Source organism: Macaca mulatta, chromosome 1, assembly GCF_049350105.2.
Source record: "Macaca mulatta isolate MMU2019108-1 chromosome 1, T2T-MMU8v2.0, whole genome shotgun sequence".
Taxonomy (NCBI): domain Eukaryota; kingdom Metazoa; phylum Chordata; class Mammalia; order Primates; family Cercopithecidae; genus Macaca; species Macaca mulatta.
The window spans coordinates 8,996,681-9,020,067 of NC_133406.1; the positions used below are offsets into that span (position 1 = coordinate 8,996,681).

The 23,387-nt window shown below is 41.9% G+C and overlaps 1 protein-coding gene across 1 annotated transcript in view; it reads right to left on the minus strand.

The window, feature by feature from the left end:
- The window catches only part of FMN2 (formin 2), a 398,910-nt gene extending 386,038 nt beyond the window's left edge, over nt 1-12,872 (minus strand). The window contains exon 1 of the mRNA XM_015127101.3: nt 10,996-12,872. Within this exon, the coding sequence (XP_014982587.3) occupies nt 10,996-12,640 (1,645 nt within the window). The 5' untranslated portion in view covers nt 12,641-12,872. The remainder of the gene's footprint in view (nt 1-10,995) is intronic.
- Between the last annotated feature and the right edge of the window lie 10,515 nt (nt 12,873-23,387).

The following is a 23,387-nucleotide window of genomic DNA, read 5'->3' on the forward strand; positions in this document are numbered from 1 at the left end:
AGAAGTACAAGAATCTAGATGTTCATCATCATGCTCATGTTTAAATAAAATCTAGGGAATGTATCCAGAGCCACCACATTGCACAACTCTAGGGGAACATTACTCACACACAATAAAAGGTGAATGGTAACCCTGGTACTAAACAACCCAGCAGGACTTTCATTCTTAGGAATACTACATAACAGTGGGAAGCAAAAACAAGGTGGCAATTCACCCAGAAAAGTTTGTAGATTTTTTTCCAAAGGCGGTTGAGTTTTGTTGTGTTCTTTTTAAGAAACAGAATGAGGTCTGCAACTCAGAGTATTTGTGTAAACTAAACATACACAGAAATACTATGTACTTTACAAAAAATGCATACTAATTCAAAGAGGGCAATACATAAAAGCGGTTCTGTGTGTCTACTAGCGGCTTCGGAATGGGAAGTGAAAATGCAGGGAGTATAATGAGGACACAATGAGTTCTGTCTGGACTGATGATGCAAGTGTGTCACAGACTGAATGGATTCTCATGAATACAACTACATGGATTATTTTTTTCTCTGAGGACCAGAAAGAAAAAGTGTTAAGAATACCTAAAGCTACAGACAGAACATGAGCTATCTGAAAAATGACAGAGACACTTAGGACGAGGTGAGGAATAGTAGATCCTGAACAATGAGGTGACAAAACTACAGAGCATTAAATATTAATACATATTAAAATATATATAATGTCTATTATATATAACATATATCTTATATATGCTAGGTAACATAATGTGTATATTAATATATTTAATATGTACATAGTAAAGAATTTAACTGCAGCCTCAGGGTGATAGGGGACCAATGACATGTTTCTATACTGGAACCAGTTCAAGTTTGTATTTTAAGTCATTTACTCTCTTGCTTCATGCAGAATGGAGTGGAGAAAAGGCAGGTTGTGGACGAGAAATGCTGAGGAGGCTGCTGATAGGGATTTAAACTAGGAAGGGTAGAGATAATGGAAACAGAAATTAGAAGACATATGAAAGAGATATTTAGGAAAAGAACAGAGAAAATGAAAAAGATGAATTGGGTGTGAAGTATCAGAAGGATGGAGGAATCAAAGAACATGGCAAAGCTAGACAGCAACGCTTTGATTGGGAAACCCAGAAGGAGGGTGTTAAGAGGGTGGGTAAAATAGTAAGTATAGTTTTAGACACGGTGAATATCCTCAGCCTGTGATGTCTAAGTGAGATATGTCTGATGTCCAGAGAAACACAGAAACTGTGGACACAACTCTAGCAGTCTATCGGTAATTCACAAAGCCAAGAGGACACATACAAAAGGAAAGTGGAGGTTCAACCTTAGGGGCTGAGCCTCCAGCTAAAGCTAAAGCCACATGCCTAGCTTTTACTATCCAAAAGTAGATGATATGAAAATGATTTGTGAATTTAGAGTCAAATGAGGCTCCTCAGAGAAATAATCCAAGTTAAAGATTAAAGGCATCGGCTGGGAGCAGCGGCTCATGCCTGAAATCCCAGCACTTTGGGAGGCCAAGGCAGATGGATCACCTGAGGTTAGGAGTTTGAGATAAGCCTGGCCAACATGGTGAAATCCCGTCTCTACAAAAAAAAATGCGAAAATTGGCCGCGTGTGGTGGCATGTGCCTATAGTCCCAGCTACCCAGGAGGCTGAGGTGAGAGAATCTCTTGAACCTGGGAGGCAGAGGTTGCAGTAAGCTGAGATGGCGCCACTGTATTCCAGCCTGGGTGACAGAGTAAGACCCTGTCTCAAAAAAAAAAAAAAAAAAAATTAAAGAATCACCTTTTTACTGATATCATGTTGTCAGCCCAGTCAAATGTCTCTCCACTTAAATCACTGCAGTTCTTATACAACCTTCTCTGCCTATCCCCAAAATATTGAATCCAACAGAGTCAACATACTTCTTGATTTTTCTAAAAACTGAACAGAGACAGATCAAACCCTATATCCTGAAAGAAACTGCAAGGATATCGTCCACACATTTTATATCCCAAAAGCCATTTAACCAAAATAGCACCAAAAGGACAGAAGATATAACTGGCTTATAGAAGAACATTTTGGTTAGCTGCAAAATGTAACACTTCCCACAGAGTGCTCAAATAACTTACCCTCTCCAAACAGGCAAGTATTGGTCTATAAGAAAAAGAAGCCAATTATCTTCAAGTATATAGGTTAAAAAATGAGTTGCAAAAGATTATCTCTATTGTTACCTCTTTTATTATACTTTTAAAAGATAAAGCTTGTATCTCAATAATGAAGAGACTCCTTACAAAACTCTCCACAGAGTATTCAAATGCATTTATTTGGGATCCTGAAATGGTTCTATTCTAGTCCATTTGCTTCTTAATGGGCTCAAACAAGCTGTACTTGTTTAAGGCCAATGGAACTTTTTTCTTTTTAAAGTAAAAAACCCAGCAGGGCACGGTGGCTCACGCCTGTAATACCAGCATTTTGGGAGGTCGAGGCGGGTGGATCACAAGGTCAGGAGATCGAGACCATCCTGGCTGACATGGTGAAACCCCGTCTCTACTAAAAACACAAAAATTAGCCAGGCGTGGTGGTGGGCACCTGTAGGCCCAGCTACTCGGGAGGCTGAGGCAGGAGAATGGCATGAACCCGGGAAGTGGAACTTGTAGTGAGCTGAGATTGCGCCACTGCACTCCAGCCTGGGCGACAGAGCGAGACTCCATCTCAAAAAATAAATAAATAAATAAACAAACAAACAAATAAAATAAAGTAAAAAACGTAGGAACTCTCAACACCTTTTACCCTTCTAGTTTCTAAGAAATTTTTATTATCAATGCACACTTCTAAATGGGATACCACTCTCATAAAAAGTATTTCAGTAAGCATATTCAATAGTAAGAAAAATTGAAAACGTAACAAAAACCAATATATTAAAGTATATTGAAGTAAGAGAATTAATAGTACTGCTTTTATTGAGCAATTTAAACTGTAAGGAAAAATGCAAAGCCTACAATCCATCCAAGAACAAGAGATGACTTAAGTTGCAGATAATGAACCTAAAAGTAATTACTCAGTATATTTTGTGCCAATATTAGAAAGCCTTCATATACTCTAACTCTTTGAGCCATACATTATATAATATAGCTTTCCATTTCATATACTTTCATAACACAGGATTAACCATCATACACAATCACTGTATCAGTGTTCAAAAACACAAGGTCCTATCGAGACCCGCCTGGGTAACATAAAGAAACCCTGTCTCTCCAAAAAAAAAAAAAAATTATCCAGGCATAGTGGCTCATGCCTGTGGTCCCAGCTATTCAGGAGGCTGAGGTGCTGAGGTGGGAGGACTGCTTGGGACCAGGAGTTTGAGGCTGCAGTGAGCCATGAGCACACCACTGCGCTCCCGCTTGGGTGGCAGAGCACGACCCTGTCTCAAACACACACACACACAACGCAGACACACACACACACACACACACACACACACAGTCCTATTGTCAGATAATGACAGTCTAACCAATCCAAATCTCCTTCAGTACGAACCAAAAATTGATCAAAGCTATCAAAGTCAAAACATCACCACTCTCACCATCAATTACTCCATGGCATAAATGGGTCTTCCGGTATAGGAATTTTCTTCAGCTATACCAATAAAGGAAAGCTCTAAATACACACAGTATCCCTATTAGGCAGAAAAGGTACCTGCTGGAATCATTATTTCTGTAGAACCACAGTGTTGAAATTGACTTGAAGGAAGACGCTTCCCAGCAGGATTGCATTCACTCTTCCATCCTGGGAAGCCAGGGTATTAACAAGAGGCAAGAAATGATTGCCTTGTGCCCTAATAGGAAACTGGTGGTAAAATGGAAAGGGAAATAGATTGTTCTCAGCCTGCACTCTTCCCATAGCGCTGACACTAGCTTATTGATACACATTCTTTCCCCTCCTGCGCACCTAAAACAACCATTTAAATGACACAGAATTTCTTCCTATATGTGTCCACTGTATCACCAGGTACTACAACAAAGGACCCTTCTGCGTGAAGTACAAAAAGAGACTCAACTGAGTAGTGCCTAAGCCTTTTTAAGCATAATTTTGAAACGCATTATAGGCTTGATTTTCTCAAGAAAGTATTCCATTCCTCCTGAAAATAATAGGACCATATTCAGTCCATTGCAGCTCTAGGATAACAGACAATAAAGCTTCCAGTGGGTTCCTGGTAGGTTGGAGCCTGACGGGATCACAGAAGAGTGGCAGTAATTTTCCCATCCAATCAACACTTCCAAGTACATCTTTACAAAGGAGTAAGACATAAATTCTTCCCTCCCTTTCACCCATAGTAGAGCATCAGGTATCAAAAGGATAATAAATCTCTAGTGTGGTTAGCACCTTATTATAGCATCCAGAAATAACTGTTCCTTACTCCTAGAATTTTGATGTTATAACGACCTTGCTTTACTACCATTCCGAACTGATTAGAAGTCATTTTTTTCCATATATTTATATTTTAATATAAAAAAGCCTTAGAAAGTTTCTACAGTCACTAAAATTATATCTAATAACTAGCAGGTCACAGGCAGTACTTTTTTGTTTCTTTCTAACAGTCCCTTAATGCTAACTTTTATTAGCATCAGGTTAGTACTTAGAATATAAAAACAGGGATGAACAGAGGAATACAATTTTCTCTATTCCCTTTACCTCTTCTTTCATTACAATAACGTTTATATTTGGAAGCTCAGTTACTTTAATGTCATTACTATTTTAACATTAACCTGCAGAAACAAGAATAGCTATTCTTCTATCAACATAAGTTCTATAAAGTATCATTGATTCAATCACACCTCATTGAAAATAATTAATTTTGACTGCCCAGCAAGGTTAGTAATTTTCCAGCTTCAATTCAACTGGTTTTAATTGCCAGTAGGAAGCCTGGATACTCAACTTGTCTATATTACCACCAAAAATGGTGAATGAGCAAGTATTCATCAAGACCTCAGTATAGTCAGTGCCTTTCCCATACTGACAGGCACGCAGCAAGGCATGGAAGAGATACCTGTGGACAGATTAGTAGGAGAGGAGATGATGGACGGATGGAATCAGGTGAACAGGCAAGGAGGAAAGAAAGGCAGAGGGTGGCCAGAAAGAAGACCAAAAGAATCCCTAAATCCAAGAAGCATATATAATATGATCTAGACAGTAAAGTACAGAAAAAGTGAGATGACAGCCAGTAAGGCCTGGCTGGAAAAGATACAAAGAGGAAATGGAATTCAATCAGCACTTTTCAAATGCTAAAGCCAAAGAGACAAATCATGTATTCCAAGAGGGTAAAGCTGCAAGACAAAGGCACAAAGTCGGGAAAATGAAATGCGTGTTCATAAAACAGTAAGCAGATTAGTTTGTGTAAAGTAGAGCATTTATGAAGGAGATCGTGGGAAGGTAAAGCTGCAAAGTCAGGGGATTGCAGCCAGATGCTGTGCAGAGCAGAAACACTGAGTGAGGGTGTCAGCTGCCGCCTCCTCTTCTCACCCCTTCTTTGGAAAGCAGCACCCTCCCCCGAATCTCATAGTCACACCCCATCATATGCTTTCCTTATCCAACCCCGACAACAAAACAAAATATCTGATAAGTGACAAAAATGCTTACAATTCCAGGAAAAAAAAGAAAAACAAATACATAAAATAAACAATTCGCAAAAAAAAAAAAAGAAAAAAAAGAAAACTGGGGCTCAACTAGTATCTGGTCAATTCATATCCTCCTAAGTTTTTGTATACAATTTCAGAGTTGTTTTAACAAATTTGGTTCTGATCACTTTGACGAATGACTTTTTTTAAGATAAGACATCCAGTCAGGAGCACAGATAGCCCAGATGACTGCCTCTCAGGTACCAGGCAGAATTGTAGGGGCTTTACGTATGCTATTTCATTTAATCTTAATAGTATTAATTTGAAATTATTCTTCTACCTTCATAGATACGAGGAGAAATTACTGGAGAGTCACTTAGCTATACAGCAAAACTAGGATTGCAAATATACCTAGAATGAAAGTAGTCAGAATAACTACTGCTACCTTCATCCAACTGTATATTTTCTGTATCTTTTCACAAGAATCAGAAGGAAAAGCACTCAAAGCACCTGTTCCATTTCAAATACACAGGGCTTAGATACAAATGCCTAAATGCACTTAAAACTAGGCCAGTCCTCAACTCATAAAGCAGTCATTAAAACCCATCACTGAAGCTACTGGTGCACTTGACTTCAATCCAAACCACAGGCCCAAAGAAACCATGAGAAAGGATGTTTCAGACCAATCTAAAATGATTTAAGATCAGTGTTCCGGTCCCGGCTTACGTTGCCAAATTCTTCTCTGATATATGGAACCCAGTAAGGCAGTATTTAGGTGAAAGCATAGCATTCATACAAACCCCTTTCCTTTTATAATAAGCCATTTTATACGTATCAGGGAGATTCTGACCTTCATTCATTCGTCAGACATTAACTGGACATCTATACTCTGTCAGGGGCTCTTGCTGGAAATCAAACTACTCCTGGCCTTAAAACAATCCAGTGTAACAATTTCCCAAGCCATATGAGAAAAGGCATACTCCTAGAGTGGGTCCTTCCCTCTATTGATATAAAAATCGAGATAGGCCGGGCACAGTGTTTCACACCTGTAATCCTAGCACTTGGGGAGGCCAAGGCAGGTGGCTCACCTGAGGTCAGGAGTTCAAGACCAGCCTGGCCAACATGGTGAAACCCTTTCTCTACAAAAAAATACAAAAATTAGCTGGGTATGGTCATGGGAGCCTATAATCCCAGCTACTTGGGAAGCTGAGGCAGGAGAATCGCTTGAACTCAGTGGGCGGAGGTTGCAGTGAGCCAAGATCGCGCCACTTCACTCCAGCCTCAGTGACAAGAGTGAAACTCTGTTTTGCAAAAAAAAAAAACAACAACAAACAAACAAAAAAACAACATAACCTTCAGAAAGGCCAAAATCAGAGTTGTACAATCCAAGTTCTAGAGTCTATGCACTTTATTAATTAGCTAGTCCTCCAAAAGCTCACTGATCTACTTGGTTTCATCTTATGCATATTAACAACAGATTTGGTTTTCTAAGGACATATGCTGGATGGGCCACTTACTAGCTTAATGCCCTTAGGCAAGAAGTTACTTTACTGTCTGAGCCTGGGTTTTTTCATTGGAAAAATGAGGATAAACAGCTACACTTCAAGACTGTTGTAAGGATTAGAGATAGTTATGTAATGCACCAACAGAGTCTGGCACTTAGTCTGGCACTTAGAAGTACAATAAGTATAGCCAATATCATAATTACAGGAATTGTAAGCCAATTACAAATTGATCAGAAAAGTCCAATTACAAAAAAATTGAGAGACAGGAGCAAAGCGACTAAAGGCAGCTAAAACAATAAATATCTGGCAGCAAGAAAACAACCAAGAAACTACACAGACCAAAAAAAACCTCAGAAACTACAGACTGAGGCCAACAGCCCACACACTTTGATAGCTGTTGAGGACATCACTAATGTTTTTATAAGATGTAACAATGATGTGCCTGAAGATGACATTAAGCCCTTTAAGACAGATTAAACTTTTATTCCATGTGTTTAAAAAATGATAAGCACATAATTGACTTGGGAAAGATTCCTATCAAAAGTGATTTAGCATCACAAATTTAACACGTTAGATATCTAAAGTTTAATTAACTGCAAAACTCTAGTACCAAGCTTCTGTTATACTTCATATGTAAGGGAACCTCCCGAATTTCAGACGCCATTTTTTCTACTAAACACTGAAAAAGATGTATTTCAAACAAATTTATTATGAAATACTTAAATGCAATGGCCTAAGGCATCATCAGTTTCTTAATAGCTAAAACAAGATAAAGTTTGGTCTCCCTCATTGCTAAATGTTCTTAGATCTACCAAAGAGACACAAACATGTGCCACAGAAATCCCTTTTCACGTGTATTTTCTCCCTACATTTGGAAGGCAGTAAAAAGCGAAAAACATCTGTTCCTTCCTGCAGCGCTGACAATCCTCATTCTATGGTTTAAAAATAAAACATGCTTATGGAAGCTTATAGATACAATGCTCACCTGCTTCGAAGGCAGCTGGCAATTAATTGATCCAAATACATGTAAAATTAAGGCCAAGAAGAAATTTCCCTAAGGACAATGCTAGTGTTCCCCATGCCGGTAATTTCCAAGACACCCATAAAAAAATAGTGGAGGAGAGTAAAGCAGCAAACATAGTGCCAGATGACATGAAGAGTTGACAGCTGAGAAACAAGGGCCTGTGTCAATCTGGATTCATTCTACCACCATAAGAACAGTTTCCATGAGAGCTGCTTAGAGAAAATCTGGTTCACTCTGGCCAACAATCACCCTTCATCCAGCTCAAGGAAGGCCAGATGTTCAAGCATTAAAGGAGTACACCTTATTAAAAACAGGAACTGGAAAATCTAACTAAAGAAAGGCCCTAAATCTGATCATATATTTTATAAACAGTTTTTACTCTCTATAGGGCCTTAAAACATTGAACATCCAAACAGAAATAATAAGTACATTAGACTTGAATCATCGACTCACTTTCTATTTCTGGATCTGCCTCTGAATGAATCACAGTGTGACCTTGAGAAAGTTATTTCACCTCTTTCTCTATCTCCATTTCCCCACCAGTTACGAAGTTGGGTAAAGCCTACTGATCCTCTTTTCCTGAACAATGCTGAGTGAATGAGATAAATATATGGAAGCTGCTACACAAAAAGATATTTGCTGATTACCAACCAGCTGTATCCAACCATCAAATACAAAATAGGTGATGTCCTTATAAAAATGACTAGCTCTGCACTTCTACTCTGCACAATTTAAAAAACAAATCGCCTGGAGAGGTCAACAAAACCCAGGTGGTTCCTATACAGGACTCTTTTAAGAGTCCCAGATTTCAAATTTGGGAATACTTAGCAAATTAAAATAAAATGCGAGTTCCAAGAAGACACTTTTTTTAAAAAGAAACATTCAACCTATTTAGGGTCTTGTGATCTTCCAGGACTCTGTTCAATCCTCCTCTCTCAAGTCCTCTTCCCTCACCCCTTGCCACCAAGCAGGTAAGCCACTGCATCCGTGATGTCCCAGCAGTGATTTGCATGTCTCTACCTATACAGATATTTCTGTGCACTGCACTTATTTCATGTCTCCTCCTCACTAGTCAGTGAGGCTTAGAAGGGCAAAATCATGATTTAATGGCCTATGTATCACCTACATCTAGAATACTGCCTAGCACAGTGTGCTACCATTTAGAATACTGCATAGCACAATGCGGCTGCTCAATGGGTGTGTGTGCGTATGTGTGTGTATGCACATATATGCACACAAATGTATATACATATATATATTTGCTAAATGAATGAAATAAATAAATTTCCAAAGTCTTATGCTACTAGGAATAACTATCATTAATATTAATGATTGATAATCATTATGGTGAATTATTTTCACTTTTCGAAAACGATATACGTGAATGTCACTTAAAGAGAAAATATGTGATGCCTCACCAACATTAAATTCATGAAAATTAATGCAAAAACTTTCCAATTTTCTTTTATCAAAGGTGATCTTTTTTCAATTTGTTGGGTTTTTTTTTTACAATTTATCTAGTGGGTATAAAACTACAAACATTCTTTTTAACAATCTACACAATAAAGAGAAGGTGGAAAAGAAGAAAAATAAGAGTATGTGAAATGAATAGAAGAAGCTACTTTTAAGGGTAAGACCCTATAAAGGCAAAATAAAAGGTAGCCCACAGATGTAAATTAAAATGTGGTCAATAAGTAGCTACCCCAACATTACCAGCATTTAGTCAGCCAAGAAGTCGCTGTCTGTGCTGAGAAATTTCATCTAAGCGATGTTTTATACATAATGTTTAAAATAACAGAACATAAGATTTTAAAATTTTCAGATTGCATTTGAAATGTTTAATCCTTCAGATATTTATCATAAACCTCTCAGTAGTCATGTGACTTTTCATATTTTTCCATTCATTAAATTCTAACACTCTATTTCATTTAATAATCAAGAATAGAGGTTAGGTAAACACGTCGGGCTCTTAAGGTAAGGCCTTGGGTCCTGTAAGCCTGTAAGCTAGGATAAACTCATTAGACTGCTTGACATTGACCACAGCAAACAAACTCTGGCTGTGCTTTATGTCACCCTGGCTGTGAGTCTATAACATATGCTAGGGAAGGGAGGTACCAGTTGAACTAGATGTGCTTTTGACCTTCTCACCTTCACTATCTCCAAACTACAGGCTGTTCTGGGTTGGACCATGAAACTAAATGAAAATGATCCCTACTATTCTATTTATTAATTTTCTAATAGCATGTATCGGATTTTCTTGCAGCAGCAAACAGGAGTGAGTGACCGCTTAACTTCACTAAGTAGCGGAACCCAGATTGCTGCAAGATAGAAACTACATATTACATACATACCAAACGTGTACAAATACACACAGATACTAGAGCGGTCAGAGATTGCATTTGGATCGTACTTGAATAAATGATTTGTGCCTCCAAAACCGACTGTTGCGAAAGAACCATGAACAATTTTTTTCTTTGTAATGCTGTGGTGATGAGAAATGAAAGAGAAGAATGATGGTTTAGCTAACAAGACGAAAAAGGAGTTTATCTCCCTGGCGTGACCCTACACATTGTGAAGAGCAGATATTTTGGTGAAATGGGCAGAGCAACCTTTTTTGAGATGACTTAGAACAGACACAACTAAGTTGTTCCCTTTAAGATCTTGTAAGAACACAGAAAACCAACAAGTATGTCCGAGGCATTTCACCGAGGGGGGCGAGCTCGGTGGGCCGAAAAGGATTCCCTACGGAGAAGAGACACGCCACTACCAGGTCACCGCCTTCCAGAGTCCAGGGAGGGCGGGTGGCAGGGGAAGGCCCTGATTGGCAGGCGACTTGCGACCCGGAGGCCAGCAGCAGGGCGCGCTCACCTGTGAACACGTTCTGGAAGCCATCCGCAGCCGCTGGCGCCCCAGACGCCTTGGCGGCCAGTGCCGGGGACACTCCACCGCCGCTGTCAGCGGCCACCCCGCGCTCCAGCAGGTGCGCGGAGCCTCCCGCCCGGGGCGTGCGGGCGCCCAGCTCCTCCGTCCAGTCCGCCGAGCGGCTCAGGCCGCCCGCAAGGCCGCCGTCGGCCCGGTGCTTCTTGGCCGGGGCGGCTACGGAGGCCAGGGCAGTTCTGGACCCTCGGCTCAAGGAGGGCTCCGGCCGCCTCTTGATCCTGGGGCTCTGATTAGGGGACTGAGACGGGGAGTGATTGGGCGAGCTGAGCTGCCGGGTGGTGGTCTTGATGTAGCAGGGGGTGATGAGCGGGTAGGGCTTGAAACAGCGCTGGCTGGGCGCAGGGCTGCCGGGCAGGGAAGCGGCCGCGGGGGAGTCAGGTCCTTGCGCTTCCTCCTCCGGCTCTTCCTCCAGCCTCTGCGGGGCGTCCTCTCCCACCTCCGGGGCCCACTCCTCCCCCGGAGAGCCCCGGGGCGCATCCTCAAAAGCATCCTCCTCGCCCTCCTCATCCGTGTCCCCAGCCCCTCGCACGGGGGCTCCGGCCGCTTCCTCCCCCGGCCCGGTCTCGGGAAACGGGAAAGCCGTGGAGGACGGCGAGTCTGCGACCGCGGGTTGGGCCGCCGGGAGGCTGGGCGCCTCGGAGGCTGGGAGGCCGCCGGGGGACGGCGGTTGCTGGGGCTCCCGGGGCTCGGCGGCCAGGCTCTCGGGCAGGTCGGAGAGCGCGGACAGCGCCTGCTCAGTGTCCGGACTGCCCGGGGCCTCCCCAGCCCCGCCGCTCGGCCCCAGCAGGAACCGGTCCAGGCCCAGGAAGGCCCCGGGCTGAGGGGAGACGGCGGTGGGGGGCGCTGCAGGCTCCTCGGCGCCCTGGAGCTGCTGCTGCTGCTGCTGCTGTTGCTGTTGCTGGAGCTGGAGCTGGAGCTGCTGCTGCTGCTGCTGCTGCTGCTGCTGCTGCTGCTGCTGCAGGCGGATCGCCTGCTGGATGTCTGAAAGCAAATCCTCTTGCTCCGTAGCCGAGTGGAAGCTATAGATGTCCGTGTCCGAGCCCGAGCTGGTCCTCTGTCCATCTTGCGCCCCTGCTGCAGTTTCCACATCCTCGGCGACCGGCCGGCCCCTGACCCTAGCCTCGGCAGGCCCAGGACCCCCTGGACGGGTCACCTCAAAAGGGTCCGCACACTCGGTATCCGATAGGCCGGTCTCGTCAGCCGAGAGGCTGAGGTCCGGAGTCTTGGTGAGCAGGGAGTGAGCGCTGTCCAGCTCCCCCGTCTGCAGGGCCTGGGAATCCAGCACATCTTCGCGGGAGCCGCCGGCGCCTTTCCCCTTGGACAGATTCTTCCTGATCCGCAGGTTGGAAAACACCGAGGCTCTGGAGTCCGACTTGCTCTTCTTCTTGCCCGACTCCCCGCCGCCGCCCCCTCCCCCCTTGCCGTGCTTGCCCAGCGCCTTCTTACCCCCGCTCCCCTTCTTTGTGGTTTCCACATCCCTGGGCCCCAGCGCATCCTCGGCGCCGCCGCCGCCGCCGCCTTCGTGCAAGGCATCACCTGCGCTCCTCTTCAGCTTCCCATCCTGGTTCCCCATGGTGCAATCCCGCTGCTGCGCCGCCGCGACGCGGGCACTCAGGCCATCCCGGCCCTCCTCGGCCCCGGGCCCGGGCCGAGGGAGTCTCCCGGGAGAGTCAGGCGGCGGCTGGGCGAGCCGCTGGGAGGAGAGGCCGACGCGCGCCCGGCTGGCCCCGCTCGCATCTGCGGCCGCTTTGCATAATGCGCGGCGGCTCCCGTGGCTGCCGTCGCTGCGGCTGCGGCTGCGGCTCGGGGCCGGCGGGGCGCGAACATGCTCAGTGCAGAGCGCGGCGCCCGCCAATGGCTGCGCAGAACGCAGCTCAGGCCTGGCTCCTCGCCCGCCGCCACCGCCCCCTCGGCCCCCGCGCGCCTCCTCGCTGAACCTGGGCGCGAAAAACGTTTCCTCTATCTCGGGGACTTTAATCTCCACCGTGCGAATCGCATGCATTGTCCCCGACCGAAGAGATCGTCAGCTGGAAGATGCACTCTGATCTTCAGAGCTACTGGACCTGCCACGAGAAAAGTTAAACAAAAAAGAAGAAATTTTTACATGGGGAAAAACTGAAGCCCAATTCCAGTTTAGAGGTGCCATCGGGTCACGGCCACATACACAACCCCCTGTATACCTCTGCATGGCTGTTCAATAAATATTTGTTGAATGAATGGATTGTTCTGTTTCTTGAATAATTGATCATCTCGTTGAACACTGTTGATGCGCGTGAGCATATGGTTCAAGAAAGGTTACTGCGCATGGTACTGCTTTTATGTTTCACACACAGACCCTGCTTCTCCAGGAGAGGACATTAGCTGTCATTTCTAAAGTTGGGTTATAATTTTTTTTTTTTTTTTTTGACAGAAGAAAGAGGTAGGAGAAGTAGAAAATACTGAGATTAGAGTTGATTAAAATGCTAATCTCCAAATTCTATGTGTTTACCATATAAATTAAACAGCATTTGTATTCAAAAAGGGTACATATACGATAACTCCCAGGAGGTCAAACTCATCAATATTAAACATGTCACTATTGTAGCTGCCTATAAAAAGGAAAAAGACAGAAGGGAAACACCCTTGGCACAAACACACAAAATCAGATGTTATGCTATAAACTACCACTTTCCCAAGCAAACCCTTCCAGGCAGACTTCGTCCTGTAAAAGTTTCTTAACATTCTGTCCACAATATTGGGATAAACATTTTTCCTCATTGAACATTTCGTCATTATTTGCATTATTTATTACCTATTTTGTAAGAATTGTTTTATTTAAAAAATATGGATATCTAAAGAAGCTTTAAGCAGTAAACTGAGATTAAAGTGGCATTAGTAAGTTTTACAAGTATTTAAGCAAAAGTTCATTGATAACCACTTGGAAAATATGGAATAGATATCCAACTTATTAATATTTTCAAAGTAACCCAGAGGAGGGAGAAAGGCTATATATTATATTGTCCAACTTAAATGTAACAAGCAAATGTGTAGCCTTCCTTTGCATATTATGAACGAGGCTTTTAAATTTTTTTTTTTTTAAAAAGGTTGGTCTTGTCAGTCTTTGATTACTATCCTTTTTCAAACTATGTTTTTTAAAATAAATGTAATTTAAGGGCAGTTAGCCAGTTATCCTTAGGTGGCCCTTTCAAGTAAATGCTTTAGAGAAATCAACTTTAATAACTTTGCCAGGGTTATATCCCAGTCTCCAAGCAATTCCGGAGTACATGAAAAGCCTTTGTTTCACCTCTTTCACAAGACTGCTCTCTCCTTTCTTCTAGAATCTAGGCTCCTCTGAGGGCACAATTTGCCTGCAGCTATTAGAATTTTCTGCTTCTTTGAGTGCTGAGGTACTTTGAATCTTGATTTTTGCTCTTTCTTTAGCAGAACGTCTTTGATTCTGAACTATTGATTTCCTTATTATTTTCTTCTGTGCTATATTCCAGAAGTTCAGAAGACAAAAGAAGGGAAAGAAGGAGGGAGGGAAAGAATTGATTATTTTTTTTCACAGTGACAGTTGTGCAGCAGGCCACAGCTGCCAAATCTCTATTGCATTCAAAGGCTCATTTGAAACTCACAAGTGTGATTATCAAATACACATAGGTGCTCTTAACCCAAGGATAATTAAAGCATGAGCTCAGGCTCAGAGAGGCTAAGAGATTTGTCCAAGGTCACATAGCAGCAGAAACAATGCTGGAACCTGCAAATTTAGACCACAATTTTTTTTTTATAACAAACAACGCTGCATAGTTTACTCTTGGGGGACTGGTAAGGAAATCATAAAGGCAAACTACAAAGCTTTGCCAAAGGGTTCTTGTTATTTAATAGCTATTTAGTATTCCTAAAGATGCCTGAAACATGGCCTAACCTTAATTCCATTTGATCAGGTAAGAATATCATATCTGTGGTTGCAAAACTAGATTTAACAGATAATTAGAGATTTTACCTCATGCCTGGCCACATCCTGGTAGCAGGATACAGACGAGAAACAGCAAGTGTGACCAGCCTATATATTCATGTATCTAGAGTAATTCTAGTGTAATTGTCAATAAAAGTCTTCAGTGTTAGCATTCCAAAATGGTCACAAAAACTATTTTTATAAAATAAAATAAAGTACTACTCATTTTCCCACAAAGGAAATTGGATATGGGCTTTAAAAATTAAATTAGTAACAGTAGGTTAGAAAACTCTAAACAAATATTGAACTCTAGCTGAGAATACGTATGCTGATGTAGTTGGCTTAAGTGTACTGATTTTGGCAACTTACTCTAAAATGCATCAAAAAATAAGACACTTGAATGGATGCATGGACAGATATGTGATAAAACAAATATAATAAAATGTTAATTATAAAATTTACGTGGTAGATATATGGGTGTTCACTGGGAACTTCCTTCAACTTTACTGTATGTTTGAAACTTCTCTCTCTTTTTTTGAGATGCTCTCATTCTGTCACAGACTGCTGTAATATGATCATAGCTCACTGCAGCCTGGAACTCCTGGGCTCAAGTGATCCTCCCACCTCAGCCTCCTGAATAGCCAGGACTACACGCATTCACCACCATACCCAGCTAATTTTTCAATTTTTTTTTTTTTTTTTTTTTGTGGAGATGAGGTCTCCCTTTGTTGCCCAGGCTGAGCTCAAACTCCTGGGCTCAGGAGATCCTCCTGCCTTGGCCTCCCAAAGTGCTAGGATTATAGGCATGAGCCACTACACCTGTCCTGTTTGAAACTTTTCATGTTCAAATGTTGGAAAAGAAAGTGGGTTACAATAATACATGCATTTCCCAGATTTTTAAAAATTAAATTATGTAATGGTTGATGGCAATTAATAAATACTAAATGAATCTTCCTGTCCTTCACAGTTACCTGTCTGTCAGAATTCCATTTCATTTCCTTTTCTCTCTTCTTTCAGCTCTCTTCCTCCTCCCTCACCCTCTTAATTGACTGAAAGATATACTGAAATGTTTTTGATACTTGGTGTTTTGCTTTGTTTTGTTAGTTTTTATTTCTGCTTAACCTTGGTGGAATGCTTTAGAATCTCTAATAGAATAATTAGTTTGCATCTTAATTACCCAACTCATTCTTTTCTCTAGCAGGTGAATGACACTTTTCTGCCCTAGTGTCAATTACTAATCTTTTGCCTTCCAAGATCCACCTCTCAGTCCTGACTTCACTCCTACACACTCGGCTCCTGAACCTACATCCTAGAGAACACCATGCCCCCAGTCAAATCCAATGTCTCTATAACTGAACTCATCTTCTCTTTCATATCTGTTCCTCCTTTGTTTTTGAGTAAGAGCACCACAGTCCCTCCAGTTTCCCAAACCAGTGTTGTTGCTTACTCCTCCCTCTTCCCCAGTCCCTATAATTTACCAGTCACTAAGACTTCTCTATTCTTTTTTTGTAATGTCTCTCAAATACAGTCATGTCTCCCACCCCAAGTGCCACTTCTCTTGCCTCCTTCCCACCCCCACCTCCAACTCCCATCTGCTCCTTCCCATTATCACCAATGCTTCTGGACTGGGGTGATGAATTTGCTCCCCAGGGAACACATGACACTGTCTGGAGACATTTTTGGTTGTCACAGTGGGGTAGTGGGGTAACGTTACTGGCATCAAGGATGCTGCTAAACATAATGCACAGTCTCCCCCGACCACCCCGCCCCATAAACAAGAATGATTTAGCCCAAAATATCAGTAATCCAGGGGTGAAGATAAGGGAGGAGACCACCCCTCATATCGCCTTATGCCCAATTTCTGCCTCCAAAGACAGCAGAAGTAAAAACTAAAAGGCAGAAATGAAATCCACAGGCAGACAGCCCGGCGCCACACCCTGGGCCTGGTAGTTAAAGATCGACCCCTGACCTAATCGGTTCTGTTGTCTATAGATTACAGACATGGTATAGAAAAGCACTGTGAAAATCCTATCTTGTTTTGTTGCGATCTAATTACCGGTGCATGCAGCCCCCAGTCACGTACCCACTGCTTGCTCAATCAATCACGACCCTCTCACGTGCACCCCCTTAGAGTTGTGAGCCCTTAAAAGGGACAGGAATTGCTCACTCGGGGAGCTCGGCTCTTGAGACAGAAGTCTTGCCAATGCCCCCGGCCGAATAAACCCCGTCCTTCTTTAACTCAGTGTCTGAGGAGTTTTGTCTGTGGCTCATCCTGCTACAAAGACACTTGCTTTAGCCTGAAGACTCTCACAGCTGACAGTCAATAAATGGTTACTGAAGGAGTGAAATAAAGAAGAAATAAAAATTACATTTCTCGGTTAACTGAATTAAATCAGGAACTTAAAGGGAGAACCTAACAGAACAAATCAGATTTTCAATAGTCTATCTACAGTACCAAATATCTTAGAGAGAGAATTCACTCTTCTCTAAGGCATTCTAAGTTCTAAAAACTATACAACCTATATAAATATTTCAATTCCCAACATACTTGATAACATTATAAAAAGTCCTTGCTCATACCAGAGATTTCCTGGTAACCAGAATGGAATTCCCAGAGCTCATTTTGCTCATTATGTGTATCACAAACAATTAGTTATATAGCTTTCATTTTTACCACCATTATTCATTTTATCACCAATGCAGAACTTAAAGTGTTTATAAAACAGAGAAAAAGTGAAATATTCCTCTCCCCAAACAATACAGAATGTACTACAAGTTTGTTTCTATACTGGAAAAAATTTAAAGGTAAAAAATTCTAGGTCACTTAAGTTCCTCCCTGCTGCAAATGAAACATAAAAGCCATTGTCTCCTAACCTCTAGAAAACTTATTAGCTTCCTCTGAATAATTTTCTCTTCATTATATAGGCATGCTTTGGCATTTAACACGTTTTAGCCTTTTGATTATTGGCAACCGAGAAATAAAAGAAGACATAAAAATGTTTATTTTAGTTTTATGTCACAGAGAAATTCCTATGAAGCTAAAGAACTCTGGTATTGAATTTCTAGACATATATAGCCTTTCTAAGTGAAGACGTACTTTTTCTGCCACTGCGCCCGGCTTTGATTCATACTTTTTTCTGTGCCCAAATATTTTTCTTATGTATTTTGCTTGCCTTAATCCTTCTCACCTCCAATTTGTTGTTGTTGTTGTTGTTGTTGTTGTTTTGTTTTGAGAGAGAGTCTTGCCCTGTCACCCAGGCTGGAGTGCAGTGGCGTGATCTCGGCTCACCGCAACCTCCACCTCCTGGATTCAAGTGATTCTCCTGCCCCAGCCTCCCAAGTAGCTGGGATTACAAGCACATGCCACCACACCCGGCTAATTTTTGTAGTTTTAGTAGAGACAGCGTTCCACCATATTGGTCAGGCTGGTCTTGAATTCCTGACGTTGTGATCAGCCCACTCGGCCTCCCAAAGTGCTGGGATTACAGGCGTGAGCCACCACGCCCAGCCTCCCACCTCCATTTTTATCATGAATATCAGGTTCTCCAAGAGGCCTCCTTTAAAGTAGGTGATTTCCCTGTCTTGGAGCATCCGTCTTAACTTTCAAATTCTTGGTCACAATTTGTAATTATATGTTTGATTACTGACTTGTTCGTTGACTGTCTTGACTCTTACCCATTACAATGCAAATTCCCTGAGGGCAGGAAGCAAGTGTGTTTTATTATCACTGTCACCTGCTGGCATAGTGCTTAGTACTCATATATTCTCAATGAATCGTGAACAAAATAAGGAGTAAAACAAATAGGTCAGGCTTCAAGCAAAGCTTTCTAAGCCCCTTTTCAAGTTGTTTTGTTTTGGAGACGGAGTTTCACTCTGTCACCCAGGCTGGAGCGAAGTAGCACGATCTCGGCTCAGTGCAAGCTCCGCCCCCCAGGTTCAGGTGATTCTCCTGCATCAGCCTTCTGAGTAACTGGGATTATAGGTGTACCCCCATCACGCCCGGTCTGTGTCTCTCAGACCACAGTGCAATCAAACTAGAACTCAGGACTAAGAAACTCAATCAAAACCGCTCAACTACATGGAAACTGAACAACCTGCTCCTGAATGACTACTGGGTACATAACAAAATGAAGGCAGAAATAAAGATGTTCTTTGAAACCAATGAGAACAAAGATACAACATACCAGAATCTCTGGGACACATTTAAAGCAGTGTGTAGAGGGAAATTTATAGCACTAAATGCCCACAAGAGAAAGCAGGAAAGATCTAAAATTGACACTCTAACATCGCAATTAAAAGAACTAGAGAAGCAAGAGCAAACACATTCGAAAGCTAGCAGAAGGCAAGAAATAACTAAGATCAGAGCAGAACTGAAGGAGATAGAGACACAAAAAACCCTCCAAAAAATCAATGAATCCAGGAGTTGGTTTTTTGAAAAGATCAACAAAATTGACAGACCACTAGCAAGACTAATAAAGAAGAAAAGAGAGAGGAATCAAATCGACGCAATTAAAAATGATAAAGGGGATATCACCACCGACCCCACAGAAATACAAACTACCATCAGAGAATACTATAAACACCTCTACGCAAATAAACTGGAAAATCTAGAAGAAATGGATAATTTCCTGGACACTTACACTCTTCCAAGACTAAACCAGGAAGAAGTTGAATCCCTGAATAGACCAATAGCAGGCTCTGAAATTGAGGCAATAATTAATAGCCTACCAACCAAAAAAAGTCCAGGACCAGATGGATTCACAGCTGAATTCTACCAGAGGTACAAGGAGGAGTTGGTACCATTCCTTCTGAAACTATTCCAATCAATAGAAAAAGAGGGAATCCTCCCTAACTCATTTTATGAGGCCAACATCATCCTGATACCAAAGCCTGGCAGAGACACAACAAAAAAAGAGAATTTTAGACCAATATCCCTGATGAACATCGATGCAAAAATCCTCAATAAAATACTGGCAAACCGGATTCAGCAACACATCAAAAAGCTTATCCACCATGATCAAGTGGGCTTCATCCCTGGGATGCAAGGCTGGTTCAACATTCGCAAATCAATAAACATAATCCAGCATATAAACAGAACCAAAGACAAGAACCACATGATTATCTCAATAGATGCAGAAAAGGCTTTTGACAAAATTCAACAGCCCTTCATGCTAAAAACGCTCAATAAATTCGGTATTGATGGAACGTACCTCAAAATCATAAGAGCTATTTATGACAAACCCACAGCCAATATCATACTGAATGGGCAAAAACTGGAAAAATTCCCTTTGAAAACTGGCACAAGACAGGGATGCCCTCTCTCACCACTCCTATTCAACATAGTGTTGGAAGTTCTGGCTAGGGCAATCAGGCAAGAGAAAGAAATCAAGGGTATTCAGTTAGGAAAAGAAGAAGTCAAACTGTCCCTGTTTGCAGATGACATGATTGTATATTTAGAAAACCCCATTGTCTCAGCCCAAAATCTCCTTAAGCTGATAAGCAACTTCAGCAAAGTCTCAGGATACAAAATTAATGTGCAAAAATCACAAGCATTCTTATACACCAGTAACAGACAAACAGAGAGCCAAATCAGGAATGAACTTCCATTCACAATTGCTTCAAAGAGAATCAAATACCTAGGAATCCAACTTACAAGGGATGTAAAGGACCTCTTCAAGGAGAACTACAAACCACTGCTCAGTGAAATCAAAGAGGACACAAACAAATGGAAGAACATACCATGCTCATGGATAGGAAGAATCAATATCGTGAAAATGGCCATACTGCCCAAGGTAATTTATAGATTCAATGCCATCCCCATCAAGCTACCAATGAGTTTCTTCACAGAATTGGAAAAAACTGCTTTAAAGTTCATATGGAACCAAAAAAGAGCCCGCAACTCCAAGACAATCCTAAGTCAAAAGAACAAAGCTGGAGGCATCACGCTACCTGACTTCAAACTATACTACAAGGCTACAGTAACCAAAACAGCATGGTACTGGTACCAAAACAGAGATATAGACCAATGGAACAGAACAGAGGCCTCAGAAGTAATACCACACATATACAGCCATCCAAACCTGAGAGAAACAAGAAATGGGGAAAGGATTCCCTATTTAATAAATGGTGCTGGAAATATTGGCTAGCCATAAGTAGAAAGCTGAAACTGGATCCTTTCCTTACTCCTTATACGAAAATTAATTCAAGATGGATTAGAGACTTAAATGTTAGACCTAATACCATAAAAATCCTAGAGGAAAACCTAGGTAGTACCATTCAGGACATAGGCATGGGCAAAGACTTCATGTCTAAAACACCAAAAGCAACGGCAGCAAAAGCCAAAATTGACAAATGGGATCTCATTAAACTAAAGAGCTTCTGCACAGCAAAAGAAACTACCATCAGAGTGAACAGGCAACCTACAGAATGGGAGAAAATTTTTGCAATCTACTCATCTGACAAAGGGCTAATATCCAGAACCTACAAAGAACTCAAACAAATTTACAAGAAAAAAACAAACAACCCCATCAAAAAGTGGGCAAAGGATATGAACAGACATTTCTCAAAAGAAGACATTCATACAGTCAACAGACACATGAAAAAATGCTCATCATCACTGGCCATCAGAGAAATGCAAATCAAAACCACAATGAGATACCATCTCACACCAGTTAGAATGGCGATCATTAAAAAGTCAGGAAACAACAGGTGCTGGAGAGGATGTGGAGAAATAGGAACACTTTTACACTGTTGGTGGGATTGTAAACTAGTTCAACCATTATGGAAAACAGTATGGCGATTCCTCAAGGATCTAGAACTAGATGTACCATATGACCCAGCCATCCCATTACTGGGTATATACCCAAAGGATTATAAATCATGCTGCTATAAAGACACATGCACACATATGTTTATTGCAGCACTATTCACAATAGCAAAGACTTGGAATCAACCCAAATGTCCATCAGTGACAGATTGGATTAAGAAAATGTGGCACATATACACCATGGAATACTATGCAGCCATAAAAAAGGATGAGTTTGTGTCCTTTGTAGGGACATGGATGCAGCTGGAAACCATCATTCTTAGCAAACTATCACAAGTACAGAAAACCAAACACCACATGTTCTCACTCATAGGTGGGAACTGAACAATGAGATCACTTGGACTCAGGAAGGGGAACATCACACACTGGGGCCTATCATGGGGAGTGGGGAGGGATTGCATTGGGAGTTATACCTGATGTAAATGACGAGTTGATGGGTGCAGCACGCCAACATGGCACAAGTATACATATGTAACAAACCTGCACGTTATGCACATGTACCCTATAACTTAAAGTATAATAATAATAAATAAATTAAAAAAATACAAATATTTAATTTATCAAGCTAAAAAAAAAAAAATTTGTGTTTTTTCAGTAGAGATGGAGTTTTCTCATGTTGGCCAGGCAGGTCTCGAACTCCTGACCTCAGGCGATCTACCCGCCTCGGCCTCCTAAAGTGCTGAGATAACAGGTGTGAGCCACTGCACTTGGCCTCAGGCTCTTTAAATATTGAAGGGAGTTGGCACTTTGTGGGAGTTAAGATAACATATCTTAGAGACTAACAGGCTGTTGTGTACCAACGGCTTGAGCTGTACCCACCCATCCACTTCCATCCCTACAGGTGAGATTGATTAGTTGAACGCTGGCTAAGCCATCGTTGCCCGAGGCCCATAAAACTATTGCCTCCCTGATGAAGGCAAGTTAGCAGACCCTGAGCCTTTCTCCCAAGGAATCCCGGAATCAACAACAATAGGATGTCCAAAGAAAGGAAATTTTAAATTGTAAAAAAGACAACCCAATTGCTGAATTGCTCTTTTTATTTTTATTGTCATTTTAAAATCTTACATTTAAGATTTTTCTTATCTGCCGTAAGTGAAGTCCCAGGAGCTTTAGTGGAGCAGAGGAAGAAATGGCTAGAAGATGTTTCCTTGGCTAGGAAGTGTCTAAAAGACCGGATGAGCACTAAAGCACTAAAGCACTAAAGAACTGCAGCAACCTTTCATGTGTTGTCTGAGCAAGGAGAGGCAGACTTCCAAATTCGTTTTCTTATCCTCCCCTCCTAATCTCCAAGCAAAAGATTTAAAGTGTTGTCATAGGTACTGATAAATTAATCCCAGTAAGAGAGTAATACAATCACCTTTCCCTTAGACTCCAGTGACAGATTTTTTTTTTTTTTTTTTTTTTTTTTGAGGAGTGCAGTGGCACAATATTGGCTCACTGCAACCTCTGCCTCCCGGGTTTAAGCGATTCTCCTGCCTCAGCCTCACGAGTAGCTGGGATTACAGGCGCGCACCTCCACACCCAGCTAATTTTTCTATTTTTAGTAGAGACCGGGTTTTG